Source organism: Balearica regulorum, chromosome Z (genome assembly GCF_011004875.1).
Source record: "Balearica regulorum gibbericeps isolate bBalReg1 chromosome Z, bBalReg1.pri, whole genome shotgun sequence".
In the NCBI taxonomy this organism is placed as follows: domain Eukaryota; kingdom Metazoa; phylum Chordata; class Aves; order Gruiformes; family Gruidae; genus Balearica; species Balearica regulorum.
Window position 1 is genome coordinate 67,518,416 of NC_046220.1, and position 16,123 is coordinate 67,534,538.

A 16,123-nucleotide genomic window follows, 5' to 3' on the forward strand; every position below is an offset into this window, starting at 1 on the left:
ATGAAAAAGTCACATGGGCAATTTATGTGATTCAAGTCTATTTTTCAGCTCTGAAGCTAAAGAAGAGCATGCTTAAAGACAAAATAAGATAAAAACTAAAAAGACCCTCACCTACACAAATGGGATGTATCAAATACCCTCAAATTGGCTTTTGCCCTGGCAAAGAAAATGCACACTGTGACATGCAATAACTATCTCACATACATTATGGAGACGTGGTGGGATAGCTCCTATGACTGGAGTGTTGTAATGGAAGGGTACAGGCTCTTTAGGAAGGACAGGCAGGGCAGGCGAGGAGGGGGTGTCACCCTCTGTGTCAATGACCAGCTGGAGTGAATGGAGCTCCACCTGGGGATGGATGAGGAGCCCACCAAGAACCTATGGGTCAGGATTAAAGGGAGCACAGGGACAGGGGACATCATAGCAGGGGTCTGCTACAGGCCACCTGGCCAGGGGGACCGAGCAGATGAAGCCCTCTATAGGCAGATAGGAAAAGCCTCACGTTCACAAGCCCTGGTCCTTATGGGGGACTTCAACCACCCCAACATCTGTTGGAGGGACAGCACTGTAGGGCACAAGAAATCCAGGAGGTTTCTGGAATGTGTTGATGATAACTTCGTCCTCCAGGGGAGCCAATGAGGAGAGGTGTCATGCTGGACCTTGTCCTCATCAACAAGGAGGGCCTGGTAGGGGATGTGAAGCTCAAGGGCAGCCTTGGCTGCAGTGACCATGAAATGGTGGAGTTCAAGATCCTCAGGACAGCAAGGAGGGTGCACAGCAAGCTCACTACCTTGGACTTCAGGAGAGCAGACTTTGGCCTTTTCAGGGATCTGCTTGGTAGAATACCATGGGACAAAGCCCTGGAAGGAAGAGGGGCCCAAGACAGCTGGCTAATAGTCAAGGGTCACCTCTTCCAAGCTCAGGAGCGATGCATCCCAACAAAGAGGAAGTCAAGGAAAAACACCAAGAGGTCCCCATGGATGAACAAGAAGCTCCTGGGCAAAGTCAAACACAAAAAGGAAGCCTACAAAGGGTGGAAGCAAGGGCAGGTGCCTGGGAGGAATACAGAGAAACTGTCCAAGTAGCCAGGGATCAGGTTAGGAAAGCCAAAGCCCTGATAGAAATTAGTCTGGCCAGGGATGTCAAGGACAAGAAGAAAAGTTTCTATAGGTACATCAGTGATAAAAGGAGGACGAGGGGAAATGTGGGTCCTCTCCAGAATGAAATAGATGACCTTGCTACCCAGGATATGGAGAAGGCTGACGTACATGATGACTTTTTTTGCCTCGGTCTTCACCAGCAAGGGCTCGAGCCACACCATCCAAGTCACAGAAGGCAAAGGCAGAGACTGGGAGAATGCCGAACCGCCCACTGTAGGAGAAGATCAGGTTGCAGATCATCTAAGGATCCTGAAGGTGCACAAGTCCATGGGACCTGATGAGATGCATCCACAGGTCCTGAGGAAACTGGTGGATGAAGTGGTTAAGCCACTCTCCATCATATTTGAAGTTGTGGCAGTCCAGGGAAGTTCCCACTGACTGGAAAAGGGGAAACATAACCCTCATTTTTAAGAAGGGAAAAAAGGAAGACCCAGGGAACTACAGGCCAGTCAGTCTCACCTCTGTGCCTGGCAAGATTATGGAGCAGACCAGAGACTGTGCTCAGGCACATGGAAAATGAGGTGATTGGTGACAGCTAACGTGGTTTCACTAAGGGCAAATCATGCCTGACAAATTTCTATGATGGGGTTACAGCGTCAGTGGATAAGGGAAGGGCAGCTGACATCATCTACCTGGACTTGTGCAAGGTATTTGACACTGTCCTGCACGACATCCTTGTCTCTAAATTGGAGAGACACGGATTCGATGGATGGACCACTCGATGAATAAGGAATTGGCTGGATGGTCACACTTGACTAGTTGTGGTCAACGACTCAATGTCCAAAGTGGAGACGAGTGACGAGTGGTGTTCCTCAGGTCAGTAGTGGGACCAGCACTGTTTGACATCTTTGTGGGCGACATCGACAATGGGACTGAGTGCACCCTCAGCAAGTTTGTCAACAATACCAAGCTGTGAGGTGCAGTCAACACACTGGACGGAAGGGATGCCACCCAGAGGGACCTTGACAGGCTTGATAGGTGAGCTTGTGCAAACAGCATGAACGTCAACAAGGCCAAGTGCAAGGTCCTGCATGTGGGTCAGGGCAAACCCAAGCACAACTATAGGCTGGGCAGAGAATGGATTGAGAGCAGCCCTGAGGAGGAAAACTTGAGAACGTTGGTTGATGAAAAGCTCAACATGAGCCAGCAGTGCACAGCAGCCCAGAAAGCCAACTGTGTCCTGGGCTGAATCAAAAGAAGCACGACCAGCAGGTTGAAGGAGGTGATTCTGCCCCTCTACTCTGCTCTTGTGAGACCCCACCTGGAGTACTGTGTCCAGCTTTGGGCCTCCAACATAAGAAAGACACGGAGCAGCTGGAGTGAGTCCAGAGGACAGCCATGAAGATGAGAGGGCTACAGCACCTCTCCTACGAAAACAGGCTGAGAGAGTTGGGATTGTTCAGCCTGGAGAAAAGAAGGCTCTGGGGAGAACTAATTGTTGTGGCCTTCCAGTACCTAAACAGGCCTACAGGAAAGGTAGAGAGGGATTGTTTATAAGGGAGTATAGTGATAGGACAAGGGGTAATGGGTTTAAACTACAAGAATGTAGATTTAGATTAGATGTTAGGAAGGAATTCTTTACTGTGAGTGTGGTGAGGTACTGGAACAGGTTGCCCAGAGAGGCTGTGGATGCCCCATCCCTGGAAGTGTTCAAGGCCCTGGTCTAGTGGAGGGTGTCCATGCCCATGGCATGGAGGTTGGAACTAGATGATCTTTGAGGTCCCTTCCAACCTAAACAGTTCTATGATTCTATGATTCAGTAGCAAACAAATTCTGAATAATTTATGTACAAAGATGACCAATTTTAAGAGAGAGAATAAAGATTTAATTCTTCAAAAGAAAAAAAATTCTTGGGAAAAAAAACATTCAAAGAAAAATTGTACATATAGGTTACCTGAATCTCTCATGTAGTGGATTTCATCAAAAATAACCCATGCAACTTCTCGCATAACCTCAGAACCTCTGTAGAGCATACTTCTCAAAATCTAGAAAAGGGAAAAAAAAAAAAGAAATCCATCACATGAAATAATGTGTCACGTGTTACAGAGATGTCAGTAAGAAGCTACTGGAATTTTTGGTTCACATCCACATGGCAATATGAAATCTTATTTTGCACAAAACTTATGAGCATTTAAAAATTGGCTGTAGGATGCTTTCTAGTTGATTCCAATCCAACAAACCTCCTGACACAAGATGAACTGGTTTCCTCGCAAGAACAGTGAAGGAACATGAAAGAAAAAACATTATTTTTCTCCCAGCCTCTACGTGGCAGCATACATCACAGGTCTGTTGATCTATTTCTGCCAAGCCTCCTTCTTCCCTCATCGTAACAGATGACCTCTCTGTGATTAAGAGGAAATCTTTTGTCAGAAATCAAGTCATCCTGTCTCCCCACCCCAATTTTTTGCTAACAAAGTTTTCTCTGTGAGGCTCTTTACTCCTTTAAGGTGAAGACAGAAAGAGGAAAATTCCAAATCATGGCAGAACAGATTTCTATGACAGAAATATAACAAAACTGTGCCAACAGTACTTTGTTACCAAAGGTGAAAAGCTGTATATTCCTAGAGCACTAGCATTCAGCATGAACAACTCAACTACCACTCAATGATCTTCCTCTCCCATTTTATTTCCCTAGATCAAAATACTGACCCTACAGGATTCAGTAAGTCTGACTTACAGTACTTCACATCTGTCCAATGAAAACTCAATACACTGAGCATTCAGGAAATTAAGTTCTACCTTTCTCCATGTGAAAATGAAAGTTCCTGACTGATAGCCCAAAAGTATGAATTTACAGATACCTACCTAACTTTTTCAATAACCAAAATTAAAACATTAAAAGAAAGCATAACCATAGAATCAGAATCATAGAATGGTTTCGGTTGGAAGGGACCTCAAAGATCATCTAGTTCCAACCCTCCTGCTGCAGGCAGGGACACCCTCCACTAGACCATGTTGCCCAAAGCCTCATCCAACCTGGCCTTCAACACTTCCAGGGAAGGGACATCCACAGCTTCTCTGGGAAATGAACTATTATAATGAAATATATTATAATGAACATTATAACATTTTCTACTCTAATTGGGCTTATTAAGGTAACTTTAATCTTTTAACATCAGACCTTCTCAGTCAAAAAAAAAGGGCAGAAGAAAACACAGACAGATAGGGAATTAATGTTTGATCTTACCTCTGTTGTCATTACGAGACAAGAAGCTGTAGGATTAATGGTGACATCCCCAGTCATCAAGCCAACATCCTGAAATTCTTCATACATCTCACGGTATTTCTGATTACTCAAAGCTTTAATTGGACTTGTAAATATCACACGCTGTTTCTCCCTCAAAGCCAGGGCAATTGCATACCTGTATTCAAACATTGTACATATTAACGTTGTCAGGAAGACATTCAGAGCACATTACTTTAATCTTCTGTTTAAAAAAATAAAATAAAATTTGCAATTCCGAACACGAGTAGAATGATAAGGAAGCGTTTCACATCTAGATTAAGTTCAGTGCAATCTTAATTCAACTATGTATGCCTCAGAGTGACAAATCATTGACAACAAAGTTAACTGATTTTTATGGACAGCAGAGCACAGCTAGTTTAATCTAAAAATCCATTGTCACTGTCTCATGACAAACTATTATTATTTGAACCTATGCTCTATCTACATATACATCTCACGTCTCATCTCAGGTCAGCAAAGCCACTCCACTGTCAGATCAAATCCCTGACAAAAAACGTACACTCTCTCTTTTAAACATTTCTTGCAGAAAAACACTAAGCTGCAAATTAAATCAAACCAATGCTTCTGACAAAGCAAAGCAAACACAGAAGAAACTTCTTATTAGTTATAGGTAGGGTCTAGAAAAAAACAAGGTGTTTCTTCTAAATTCATGCAAATCTGTATTGCAGAAACTTTCCTTTCCATCTATACAGTAACAACTCAACGAAACCAGATTGTTTATAAACAAAAGGTAAGCTTCAACACAAATTAAGCCTTTCACTATCCACTAAACAGGATGAAAGTAATTTTTATATTCATAAGCCAGCCATCAATTCAATTCTAACACTGATGGTTCACATTTTATATCGATAAACTGAGACATAACAGCTACTGATGGTTCAACAAAAAGGACATGACAAACATCAGTTCATTCTCTTTTTAGAACCTGTCAGAAAATTACTTACTCTGCACAAACAGTTTTACCAGCTGATGTATGAGCTGACACTAACACAGACTGGTTATTATCTACACAAAGAATAGCTTCTCTCTGAAATGCATCAAGAATAAATGGATATTCCTAAAAAGAAAGCAAGCAAAAACGTTACATATTTTTAACACAGACTGTTACTTACATCTAATTATTTTTGTGACTGATCTAGTGTGCAAATTACAAGCAGAAATTGAATCCTGTAGGTATCTGTAACATCAACTGATCTTAATCCAGTACTTTGCAATTACTTTGTACATTTAAATAATTTTATCTAATACCACACCTAGGATCTTTGCTTCTGTCTTCTTATTGTACCAAATGAAAATCTTGCCCAATGGCTGAATCTTCTCTAACTTACTAACTTAGGAAGAGAAACTACAGTGTACAAGTGAAGCCACCACCTGATGTTGAAGAATAGAACTGAAATCACAACAGGCTATCCATCCCATTCAACCACATCATTTTACTGTACCAAACTTAAAATATAGAAACACCAATCTCATGACAGGTCATCTTTTCAAGATACTCTTTTCCAAGCCTTATTGACAAAGTCCATGATTTTCCCCTCTAATCTCGTCTACTGCTTAAAGCATATGCAAAAAGAAAAATAAATGCAATCCATCACTCACTTTTGCAGCTTTTCCAGTTCTTGGCTTTAGGCCTGTAAAGTCTTCATCTGCTGGAAGCGCAACCTATAAAATACATTTTAAATAAAAACAGTTGCAGAATTCTCGGTGTCCACTCCAGTGACATGGCAAGCTATGAAGAGCTGGGGCAGGAGATGTAAACTGCATGAAAACTAATTTGAATTTCTACTACCCTGTTTTCATGAGCTCACGTGTCAAGACTGGCTTCTTTCTTCTGCTCAGAGTTTTTCAACCAATATCTCTATGCTCTTGCCCCAACAACAGTCCTTCTCTCACTTCAGTACTCCCTACCATCTTGTGTGAAATAGTTCTGCTTCGCCCACCTTGGAATATTAGCTCTTCAGGCTAGGACAGTCATGGCTTCTGATCAATGGACATTACAAACAACTACTCAGCTCCAACTGATAACATTTCTCTTGCAAGGACAATGTTTTTATAAAGGTTGAGTTCCTGTTCCTGGTCAGTATCTAACAATCCTTCATACTAAATATTTAAGCTCCTTTCAGTTACTAAGTGGTGGCAAATCTCTACTAGACATCTCAAGATAACAAAGATTGTACAGAAGCATTGACTTTAAAACCTGTATCATTAATTGCATATACAGTTCCTTCATGACAAAGGTCAAGTCATACACAGTCCGTGAATGTGACCCTAATTCACTTGAGCTAGTTCTAGAAGACAGCACAGAAAATAAAATGAGCATAAAGGTACAAGGAAGTTAAAACTGACGTATTTAATTCTCAAACTGTTTCGGACAATCATCTTTGGGTGAAAGATCATTAAGAAAATAAATCAGCATTAATACTTCTGATTTTTTATTATTTTAAGTTGTATTTATGTTTATTAACACAATTTGAAAGTGGAAAGTTTTCATTATTTTGGTTTTACATTAAAAAAAACTTTTTCTCCCTTTTTACCAAAATGTAATTTTCAACAGTAATCAGTCTTACAAGAATGCCTTTCCTTCCTGAACCAGAATACCAAAATATTTCAATGCACTACTGCACACTTACATCACGTGATGAATACAGATCTATTTTAAGAACCAGTAGGTTCTCCTCCTCAACAACAGTACTCAAAATGTGCTTGGTACCTTTCAAATATGGAAACTTACCAACATTATCATCTAGGCTTTCACAATCACTCATTTTATTACAAGGATCATTCAACTACTTCTCTTAAAATATCATCTTAATTTTTCAAGTGCATTCTGTGCATGCTCAATGCCAGATACAGACCTCAAACGCTTTACAAGCCTGCTGTACCTTAAACGTAATATGAAATAATCTACCTTCTTGAGGGTAGGAAGGCTCTACAGGCGGATCAGGACAGGCTGGATCGATGGGCCAAGGTCAGCTGTATGAGGTTCAACAAGGCTGAGTGCCAGGTCCTGCACTTGGGTCACAACAACCCCAGGCAACACTACAGACTTGGGGAAGAATGGCTGAAAAGCTGCCCGGCGGAAAAGGACCTGGGGGTGCTGGTTGACAGCCTGCTGAGTATCAGCCGGCAGTGTGCCCAGGTGGCCCAGAAGGCCAACAGCATCCTGGCTTGCATCAGAACTAGTGTGGCCAGCAGGACCAGGGAAGTCATCATCCCCCTGTACTGGGCACTGGTGTGGCTGCATCGCAAGTCCTGTGTTCAGTGTTGGGCCCCTCACTACAAGAAAGACATTGAGGTGCTGGAGCGTGTCCACAGAAGGGCAACGAAGCTGGTGAAGGGTCTACAGCACGAGTCCTGTAAGGAGCAGCTGAGGGAACTGGGGTTGTTTAGCCTGGAGAAAAGGAGGCTGAGGGGAGACCTTATCACTTTCTTTGAAAGGAGGTTGTAGCCAGGTGGGTGTCAGTCTTTTCTTCCAAGTAAGCGATGATAAGACAAGAGGAAATGGCCTCAAGTTGTGCCAGGGGAGGTTTAGACTGGATATCAGGAAAAATTTATTCACCGAAAGGGTTATCAAGCATTGGAACAGGCTGCCCAGGGAAGTGGTTGAGTCACCATCCCTGGAGGTATTTAAAAGACATGTAGACATGGCACTTCGGGACATGGTTTAGTGGTGGACTTGGTGGTGCTAGGTTAATGATTGGATTCAATGATCTTAAAGGTCTTTTCCAACCTAAATGATTCCATGACTGTATGATTCTATGATATAAGTAAAAGCACAATAAACAATATTATTATACTGGCAGTAATATATATAATTTGATGAAACAACCCTATACTTTTCACATGCATTTTCACTGCACTCACCTCATGTGTACAACCTTCAACAGTTTCCACAGTTTGCACCTTTACTTGCGGCATCAGGTCTGCCAGACTAAAAACATATGAGTTAGAATTGCCTAAAAGGTATTTAGAAATCCTGTTTCCTTTATAAATGCAAAAATGTTGAATTTCACTTCTACTTTAACTACAACATTAAAAAAAGGACACAAAAACTTGAAACAAGTAGTTGGGAGACACTACTACCAGGACTAAGAATATCTGCAAGTATGAAAATTTTGCTACTATATCAATCTACTCAAGCTACTGCTTTGGAATTTTTAACACCTTAAAAACTTGCACCACAAAACAGTGCTTGGCTCACATTTGTTCACATGAAGTTTTCTGATTAAATGGGGACTTTTTTTCAACATACAGCAAAGCAAAATTCAAGACCTGTATTCCTGCTACTAGTCATGACACTGAATAACTGCAGCCTGAAGCATTCCAAACAGGTGCCTGAAGATGAGACCCTTCTTTTCTTTACCACTCCCTCCTCTCACGGCCACAAGAAAGGGCTAGTGTCTCACTACATAAAACAGTGCTTTTTTCTAATAGTTTCAACATACTCAGTAAGCTACTGTGGGCAAGTGTATGTTCTACGGAGACCACTAACACAGACACTGACTTAAAACGTTGACTCTGTTCTGTTTTGCTTCTTTACAGGTAGTAGAGTTTTCTGTATCTTGAGCTAGGAGGTACACACCTGCACATGGCAGCTCTGTATGAGTTTTTACTCCAAATATTTTTCTGAACCAACATAAAATTCCAAATTCCCAAGAAGCTCTTAAGACATACTAAGCTGTAAGAGTGTCCACACTACCCTTTCAATCTTTTTTCCAAAATCCCTTATAGTACCTGTCATGAAGTTCTGGAAAGAGGGAGAGACACACAGATCCTAAAGCACAGAAATGATATTCTGGCTTCCCTTCAGCTGCCTTACCTCCCCAGCTGTTGACACTTACAAGTATATCTGCCTCTCCACATCAAATACTACCATTTATGCTCAAATTTAAAAGCATGTTTGTACTTAAAGACTCCAAGCATTTGCTGCAGCTATAATCTTACATGCCTCAAAAGCCTTGTTTCTGTCTGCTTGGTCAAATTCATCTTCCTGTATTCCAAGCCAGTATGTCTTTTAGTGGCATGGTACACAGCAAGCCTGCCTCCTCCCATATGCCTCACTGCTTATCTCTTGCTATATACCTGAAATCAACATGATGGCTTTGTCCAAGAACCACCAATCCGTATGCAGTAACCACAAATACATGAACATTTCATACTGTAGTTGCCTATCTGTCCACAGTATTATTTTAAACATACCCAGTGCTCATCACTGCTGAAACTGTACTACCAGCACATCCTCACCAATATAGATAATGGAAAATCCACTTCATGTGCCAATTCATCTTTATATGGAAACACTGCAAAGCTACTTACATTGACTATTCACAACTGGCATATAGCTAACCAGTATGTCTTGCTATGATTTCCTTACACGTTAAGCTGGGCACTTACCTAGCATCTTCTGATACAACATCTTCCAATTTTGGCTTCTTTCCCAAAACTGCACCTTCAGTACTATTGACCTCAACTTCCCTTTTAGGCTTCCCTGTCACAGTTACCGAAGATTTTTCCTCCAATCGTTTTCTGCAACATAAACAGATAACTAATTTAAAGTTTGTGCCTTTTATGCATGCATTTTCAGAAAAGAAATCACGTCTCCTATGGGCAGCACTGATCACACTGCATTCAGGGCACAACCCAGGAACTCCACCCATGAAAACCACCGTGGGTTTTCAAATCACTTCCCGGATGAGCATGCCCCCGGTCCCCGCGCTCCCTAATCGCCCACTGCGCCCGGGCCGGTTACAGCTTTGGGTTCAGGGATCCCATGAAAGCGTGTCCCTTCAGACCCACCCGGTCCCCAGTGGCTTCAGTAGCTCAAACAAGCTGGCAGTGCGGTCCGAGCCTCAGCCGCCACAGCACCGCCGGCCCCGCTCCCCCGGCCCCCCCACCGCGCCCTCACCCCTCACCCTGGTCTCACGGCGCCGTCGGTGACGCCCACTTTGCTCTTCTTAGCGCCGGATGACGAGTTCTCCTCAAACACGCTGAAGAGCTCGTCCCCAAACGCGTCCGCCATCTTCCCCACGAGTCCCACAATGCCTCGCGTGGGACGGTCTCCCCCCCCCGAATCCTTTCCGCCCCTATCCCGGCGCTGCACCCTGACGAGAAACAGAGTCCCCCACCGCCCCTAGGCACCGGGAGCCCCATTCACGGCCTGATCCCGGTCCCGGTCCCGGCCCTGATCCCACTCCCCGCCATGGGGGCACCGTGGGACACCGTAAGCCTCCCTTCAGCCAGCAACCGCCCCGCGCGCGCCCTTCCCACAACCCCCCGCGGCCGGCAGTGGCCCTTGCCCCGGAACCTGATTTCCACGAGGCCTGGCGGCCACGAGGTACGTTCCCTCAGAGGCTAGCTAATGGCAGGCAGGGGGCGGTGCTAAGTGGGCGGCCCCGGCCAATGGAGAGCGGCGGGCGGTGCCGAGCGCTGTGCCCGGATGAAGGGGGCGGGCCGGCTTGGGTGCGGGTGGGGGCTGCTATGGGTGGCCGCAACAAGAAGCAGCGGTCGGGCAGCGCGGCCCATACCGCCTCTGCCGCCACCGCCGCTGCCCGGGCTCGAGCTGCTGCCGAGGCTGGCGCTGCCGCCGCCGCTGCTGCTGTTGCGGAGGCTGGCAGCCGAGCGGTACCGCGGCCGTCGCCCGCCTCCAAGGAGCCGCGTGTCAAGCAAGGTACCGGGCCCCGCGGCGTGAGGCGGCTCCGGCCAGGGAGCCCCGCGGACGGCTGTGCCGCGGGGAGGGGGGGTGCGAGGTCCAGCTGCCTGAGGGATGTCGCGGCTGTCCGGGAGCGTACGGGAGGGACAGCTTTGTCAGGGACCCCTCGCGGGCGCGGCCTGCCTCGGCCTTGCGGGAAGAGGGCTTGACCTTACTGAACGTTGAAAGAGGCACCTTAAATTCCTCCGACAGAGGGTTGGTTAGGCCTGGCTTTAGCCCGTCTCACTCTGTGGGATGTCCCTGAGCAGATGAGCTGTGTTGGCGTTGGTGTGTTGAGTGAGTTACAAAAACTCTGTCGTTAGGTAATTGGCAGTTCTTGTGGAACAAGTGTTGGCGTGGCGCTTTTCCCAGTAATGGGTTTCTTTTCTAGAGGTTCTTTCTGTATGTGCTCAAAACCAATGCAATGTAGATTTGGGATAAAAAAACTAGTATTCTGCAGCACTGTGAGACGTGTTTTCAATAAACTAGCTTTGCCAGAAGTTGTTTAGAAACCTCATAACATCAGCGACAGCTTGTGTTTCAGACTATAAGCAAATCATGCAATAGCCAGACCATTTGAGATTCCAACTTATTGATGCAAAGACTTGCGATCCATTAGCTTAAACTTCCTGAACCTTTTCGTGTACTCTGCTTTTACAAATTTGGGCTCTGCTAAACGTATTTCTTGTGTCTCCCACTCCTCCAAGGCCATGGTGCTCAGTCCTCTTCAGAAACTATGCTGCTTCTCTCCTAGGTTTTCTCTTGGGGTGAAAAATAAGTCAGTGTAAGTGAAAAGTAAGTGTAGTCTAAATGCTGTGTAGTTGCACAACCTACCAGTAAGTGCCAGTGATTAGCTCATGAGCGCAAACTGCTCTTTGTCACTCCTGACCAGAGGTGATCTTTTTTTTTTTTTCTGAAATGCAGCTACCTATACCCAGTACTGATTGAAAAATGGGCTCTCCGAGAGCGTTTCTGCAGGCAGCCCAGCACCGATGAGCTGTCTGAGCTGCCCTCTGGCAGTCTGAGGAGCTGGGAGGAAGCTGTGCCACCTGGAGCACAGTGCTGCTCCCTCTGGGGTGCTGAAAGCTGTGAGATTGTTCAGTTTCTTTACACCTGTGCAGTACCGGAAACAGTATGTGTGTTCTGAAAGCAGTGGAATACAACAGCAAGCTGTGTGTTGTCATTCTGATGACAATAAATAGCTGTGTGAATTAGTATTTTTCTAACAGCTGCTAAATTAAAAGTATTTAAGAATGACCATAGCAGATCAGACCAAAGGCCTTTGTGACCCACTACCCTCTCCTAGATAGAGGCACCCTCTCCTAGATAGGTACCTAGGTAAGAATTGGTGGGGCATGCAGTGATACTGCTGTAGGGTACTCTTACGTCCTCCACCAGTTGTGACTTAGGGTCTTCGGAGTGCAGTGTTTTTCAATGCTCTCCTAAACTGATTGATTTCTTTACTACAAAACTATTCTATCTGCCCTTGGACTTGAGTTAACATCCAGCATCCTCAGCTTTAGTGGGAAAGAGTACTGTTGCACAGCTATGCACTTTGTAATTAAAAAAATCCCTCAACAGTTTTGCTTGACTTGAACCTGCCATTAGCTTCCTTACTTGGCACTCCTTGTTCCAGTGTCAAGAGAGAGCAGTCAGTTCCATTTCCTCTCATTGTGCCATTTGGGATTTTATATGTTTCTGGCAAATTAGTGTAGTATTTGCTTGCACTAACCTGTGTTATGTTGAGTCTGCTTTAGCTACTGTAAACAATGTTTTCTATGTTTTGTTTATGTAATTGACGGTTATTTGCAATTTGCAGGTCCAAAAACTTACAGTTTTAGTTCAACACCAGATTCCAGTGCTGCTGCAAATCTAGATAAATCTATTCTTAAGGTGAGTATCTTCTTCAGGTAAAACAACTTTGGTTTTCATAGTACTCTTTTACATAAGTAAATCTTTCTTAAGCTCTTTTTCAGTATTATGTTATGCAGGTAAACTACATTCATGTATTGGACATGATTATCTTGAGCTTGATATGTTTGGGATTTTGAGTGTGCTTTGAGAAATAGGGGTAAACTGATAGGGCAGGAGAATGTTTATATTTTTTAAGTAACAAATGATACATTGCATGCAGGACTGCTACGAGCTTCTTCCTGTCAGAGGAAGAATACAGATTTTTATATAACAATCTCAGTAACAACCAGACCATGGTTCATGTTTTGAAATTATTATTTTGCAGGAATTATTATTTAAAGCCAGATAGGAAGGAGAGTGTCACAGATTGTATCTTGATGATCAAATGATTTTATACCAGCTCTCATAAGCAGAGGAGAAAGTCCTTGTTCTTTCACATAGAAGTTTTTTTATTTCCTTACAGTGTTTCCCTTGACATACCAAATTTCCTCAAAGATGTAAATGGGCCTTATTTATAATAAGGAATTAACTCTTATATTTCAAGTAAAAGCGTACAGCTTGCAAAAATTAAAAAAAGTATCCCTTTCATAAGAAATGTTTACTATGGTTCTGGAAAGCTGAAGAAGTTGGGATTTGAATGGCAGTTCTGCATTCTTATTTCCTTAGCCATGAAAAGTATTGATATGTTAAAAAAAATTATAATGTTATGCTTTGTATCAACTAATTTTCTCTGTGCAGGTAATGATAAATGGTAATTTGGAGAAAAGGATTATTGATGTAATCAATGACCATAAAAAACAAAATGATGACAAAGGAATGATTTCAAGAAGACTTACTGCTAAGAAACTACAGGTAGAGTTTAAATTGTTATTCTCCAACCATTGGCTTTTTAGAATAAACAGTTTCTTTTTTCTCATTTGTGTCACGTGTCATAGTATATACTTCTGCATGCAGTACAAGCAAGCGTAGCATACTTTCCAGGAGTTACATTAAAGATCAGTCAGTGGAATCCACAAGTATCGTTAATAGGAAAGATACATCTTCACGCTTTCAGTAACTAAAATTGGAGTCTTCAGACAGGATGGAGGAATAGAACTCAATCGAAATGTTTTATGTTTTGTACATTTTTTTCTCATTTCATATAGCTGGAAAACTGTAGGTATATCTTTCTAACTAGAAAATACGTTCTGTACAAAGGCTGGAATGCAGAATTATTTATACATATGCATGCATATTTACAATAACAATATTATAAGCTCTGTATGCAAACCAGGATTTTCTACTCAGCCTTGTGATATTTTAGTTTATGCTGTTTACCTCCATTTAATGCCAGTTATCTGGTATGTGGGAAATAGGAGTTTACAAGTCTATATTAGATTGCTAGATCAAATCCTAATATTGTCTGACTCTTATTTGTAGGATGTGTACATGGCTTTACAAAGATTCTCTTTTAAGACTGAGCACATTGAAGAAGCAATGAAGAATACACTTTTATATGGTGGTGATCTTCACTCTGCTCTTGATTGGCTTTGTTTAAACCTTCCTGATGGTGAGTATGGTGACAGAGAATTGACTACAGTTTTTAACAGAAGAGTAGTAGGACCTGCTCTGGTATGGGAATGCTTCATAGCAGTAGTTAAATATATTGTTTCACTAAGACCAGCAGTCATCACAGTGTTTCTTTCCTAGATGCGCCGCTCACTGGTTCTGTGGTATTTTTTTTTAATGTAGAAAGTCTTGTAGACCTTTTGTTCCTACTCAGAGTTTTGTGGAAGTCCAGCAAATGAATGCTGGCTTGTCTAAACACTAAAGCCTAATTTTATTTCAGGCATGCTGGTTTTGTTTTATGTTTTTCTAGTTGGCTCCTAACACACTTTAAAAGATTTCAATAATTGTTATTAACATATTCTGTGACATGTTTGTGGGGGGGTTTTTTGTTTGGGTTTTTTTTTTTCATTTTGAAGATGCCTTGCCTGAAGGTTTTAGCCAGCAGTTTGAAGAACAGCAACAGAAACCTAGAGCAAAATTCTGTTCTCCTGTGTCACAACGTGAACCTGCACCTCACTTGGTAGATAACAAAAAGAAAGAAAATGGCCCTGAAACTAAGGTAATCGAGAAATTAATTTGTATTTTCTGGGGAGAAGAGAGGATGAAGTTTTCTAAAATACAAAATTTGCGTTGACTCCTAACACTAATGTGAAAAACCTCTGAAAATGTGGTATGCTTAATAATTGTCACCCACATTACTTTAACTTCAGTGGAATGGTCATTTGAAGGTATTTTTTTTCATGTGAAGTCTAGAAGGCTTTTCATAGTTCACTTATGTGGTATAGCATAGCTTGATTTTCTCCTGCAATGGGTTCATTCTGATTATTTACTGAGGTCACTCTTTACGTATTTGTGTGGGATTACGTTTGCCTGTGTATTTGCAGTGTTCTGATTTCTGTGGCTATTGAATCTTAAACTTAGAAATTTAAAAGATTTCTTGCAAAAGTGTTTTCTGTCTTACAGCAGCTAAAATTGTTCAAGTGTTAAGATCTATGTAAGTATATCGTAAGATGTTTACCCTGGTTGGAGAAGTTTGCTTCATGGTTTTTCATGTCACTTATGTTATATAACTTAGTTTATATATATATATAATCTTAACCAATAGTTCCTAAATACTGACAGAGAAAAGCATTGGTATTTTTAGTCACTGTTACCATGACTTCTAATTTTCATCGCCCTTCCTAGGAGAGAAATGTGGGGAAGGAGAAAGACGTGAGTATGAAAGAATGGATTTTGCGATATGCTGAGCAACAGAGCGATGAAGAGAAGAATGAGTCTGTGAAAGAGACAGATGAAGAAAAGTTTGACCCAGTAAGATAAAATAACACTACATGGAAGTCTTTAAAAAATGGATATGTCTAGTATATCTGCCAGTGGTCGATCTATTTGTTGAAAACTGGGGATTGAATACTTTTTTATGTTATCTATTTTTACATTTGCAGGCTACTGATGGGGAAATGTGTTGAAACTTCTTTTTTTCCTAAGTTGTTTTTGCTTTCTTGTTCTTTTTTTTTTTTCTACTGGGCTCAAAATACTGAATGCATTGTGGTGGAAGGGAAAAATTCT

The 16,123-nt window shown here is 42.4% G+C and overlaps 2 protein-coding genes across 2 annotated transcripts in view; one reads left to right on the plus strand and one right to left on the minus strand.

Moving 5' to 3' along the window:
• The window catches only part of MTREX (Mtr4 exosome RNA helicase), a gene marked incomplete at its 5' end in the record, with an annotated part of 50,943 nt that extends 40,191 nt beyond the window's left edge, over window positions 1-10,752 (minus strand). The window contains 7 exons of the mRNA XM_075740927.1: window positions 3,055-3,145; window positions 4,348-4,522; window positions 5,352-5,464; window positions 6,007-6,069; window positions 8,272-8,338; window positions 9,802-9,933; window positions 10,712-10,752. Coding sequence (XP_075597042.1) covers window positions 3,055-3,145; window positions 4,348-4,522; window positions 5,352-5,464; window positions 6,007-6,069; window positions 8,272-8,338; window positions 9,802-9,933; window positions 10,712-10,752 — 682 coding nt within the window. The remainder of the gene's footprint in view (window positions 1-3,054; window positions 3,146-4,347; window positions 4,523-5,351; window positions 5,465-6,006; window positions 6,070-8,271; window positions 8,339-9,801; window positions 9,934-10,711) is intronic.
• Window positions 10,753-10,833: 81 nt separating this feature from the next.
• Window positions 10,834-16,123, plus strand: part of DHX29 (DExH-box helicase 29) — a 28,419-nt gene continuing 23,129 nt past the window's right edge. The window contains exons 1-6 of the mRNA XM_075739569.1: window positions 10,834-11,074; window positions 12,915-12,988; window positions 13,748-13,861; window positions 14,429-14,558; window positions 14,974-15,116; window positions 15,743-15,868. Of these exons, the coding sequence (XP_075595684.1) occupies window positions 10,885-11,074; window positions 12,915-12,988; window positions 13,748-13,861; window positions 14,429-14,558; window positions 14,974-15,116; window positions 15,743-15,868 (777 nt within the window). The 5' untranslated portion in view covers window positions 10,834-10,884. The remainder of the gene's footprint in view (window positions 11,075-12,914; window positions 12,989-13,747; window positions 13,862-14,428; window positions 14,559-14,973; window positions 15,117-15,742; window positions 15,869-16,123) is intronic.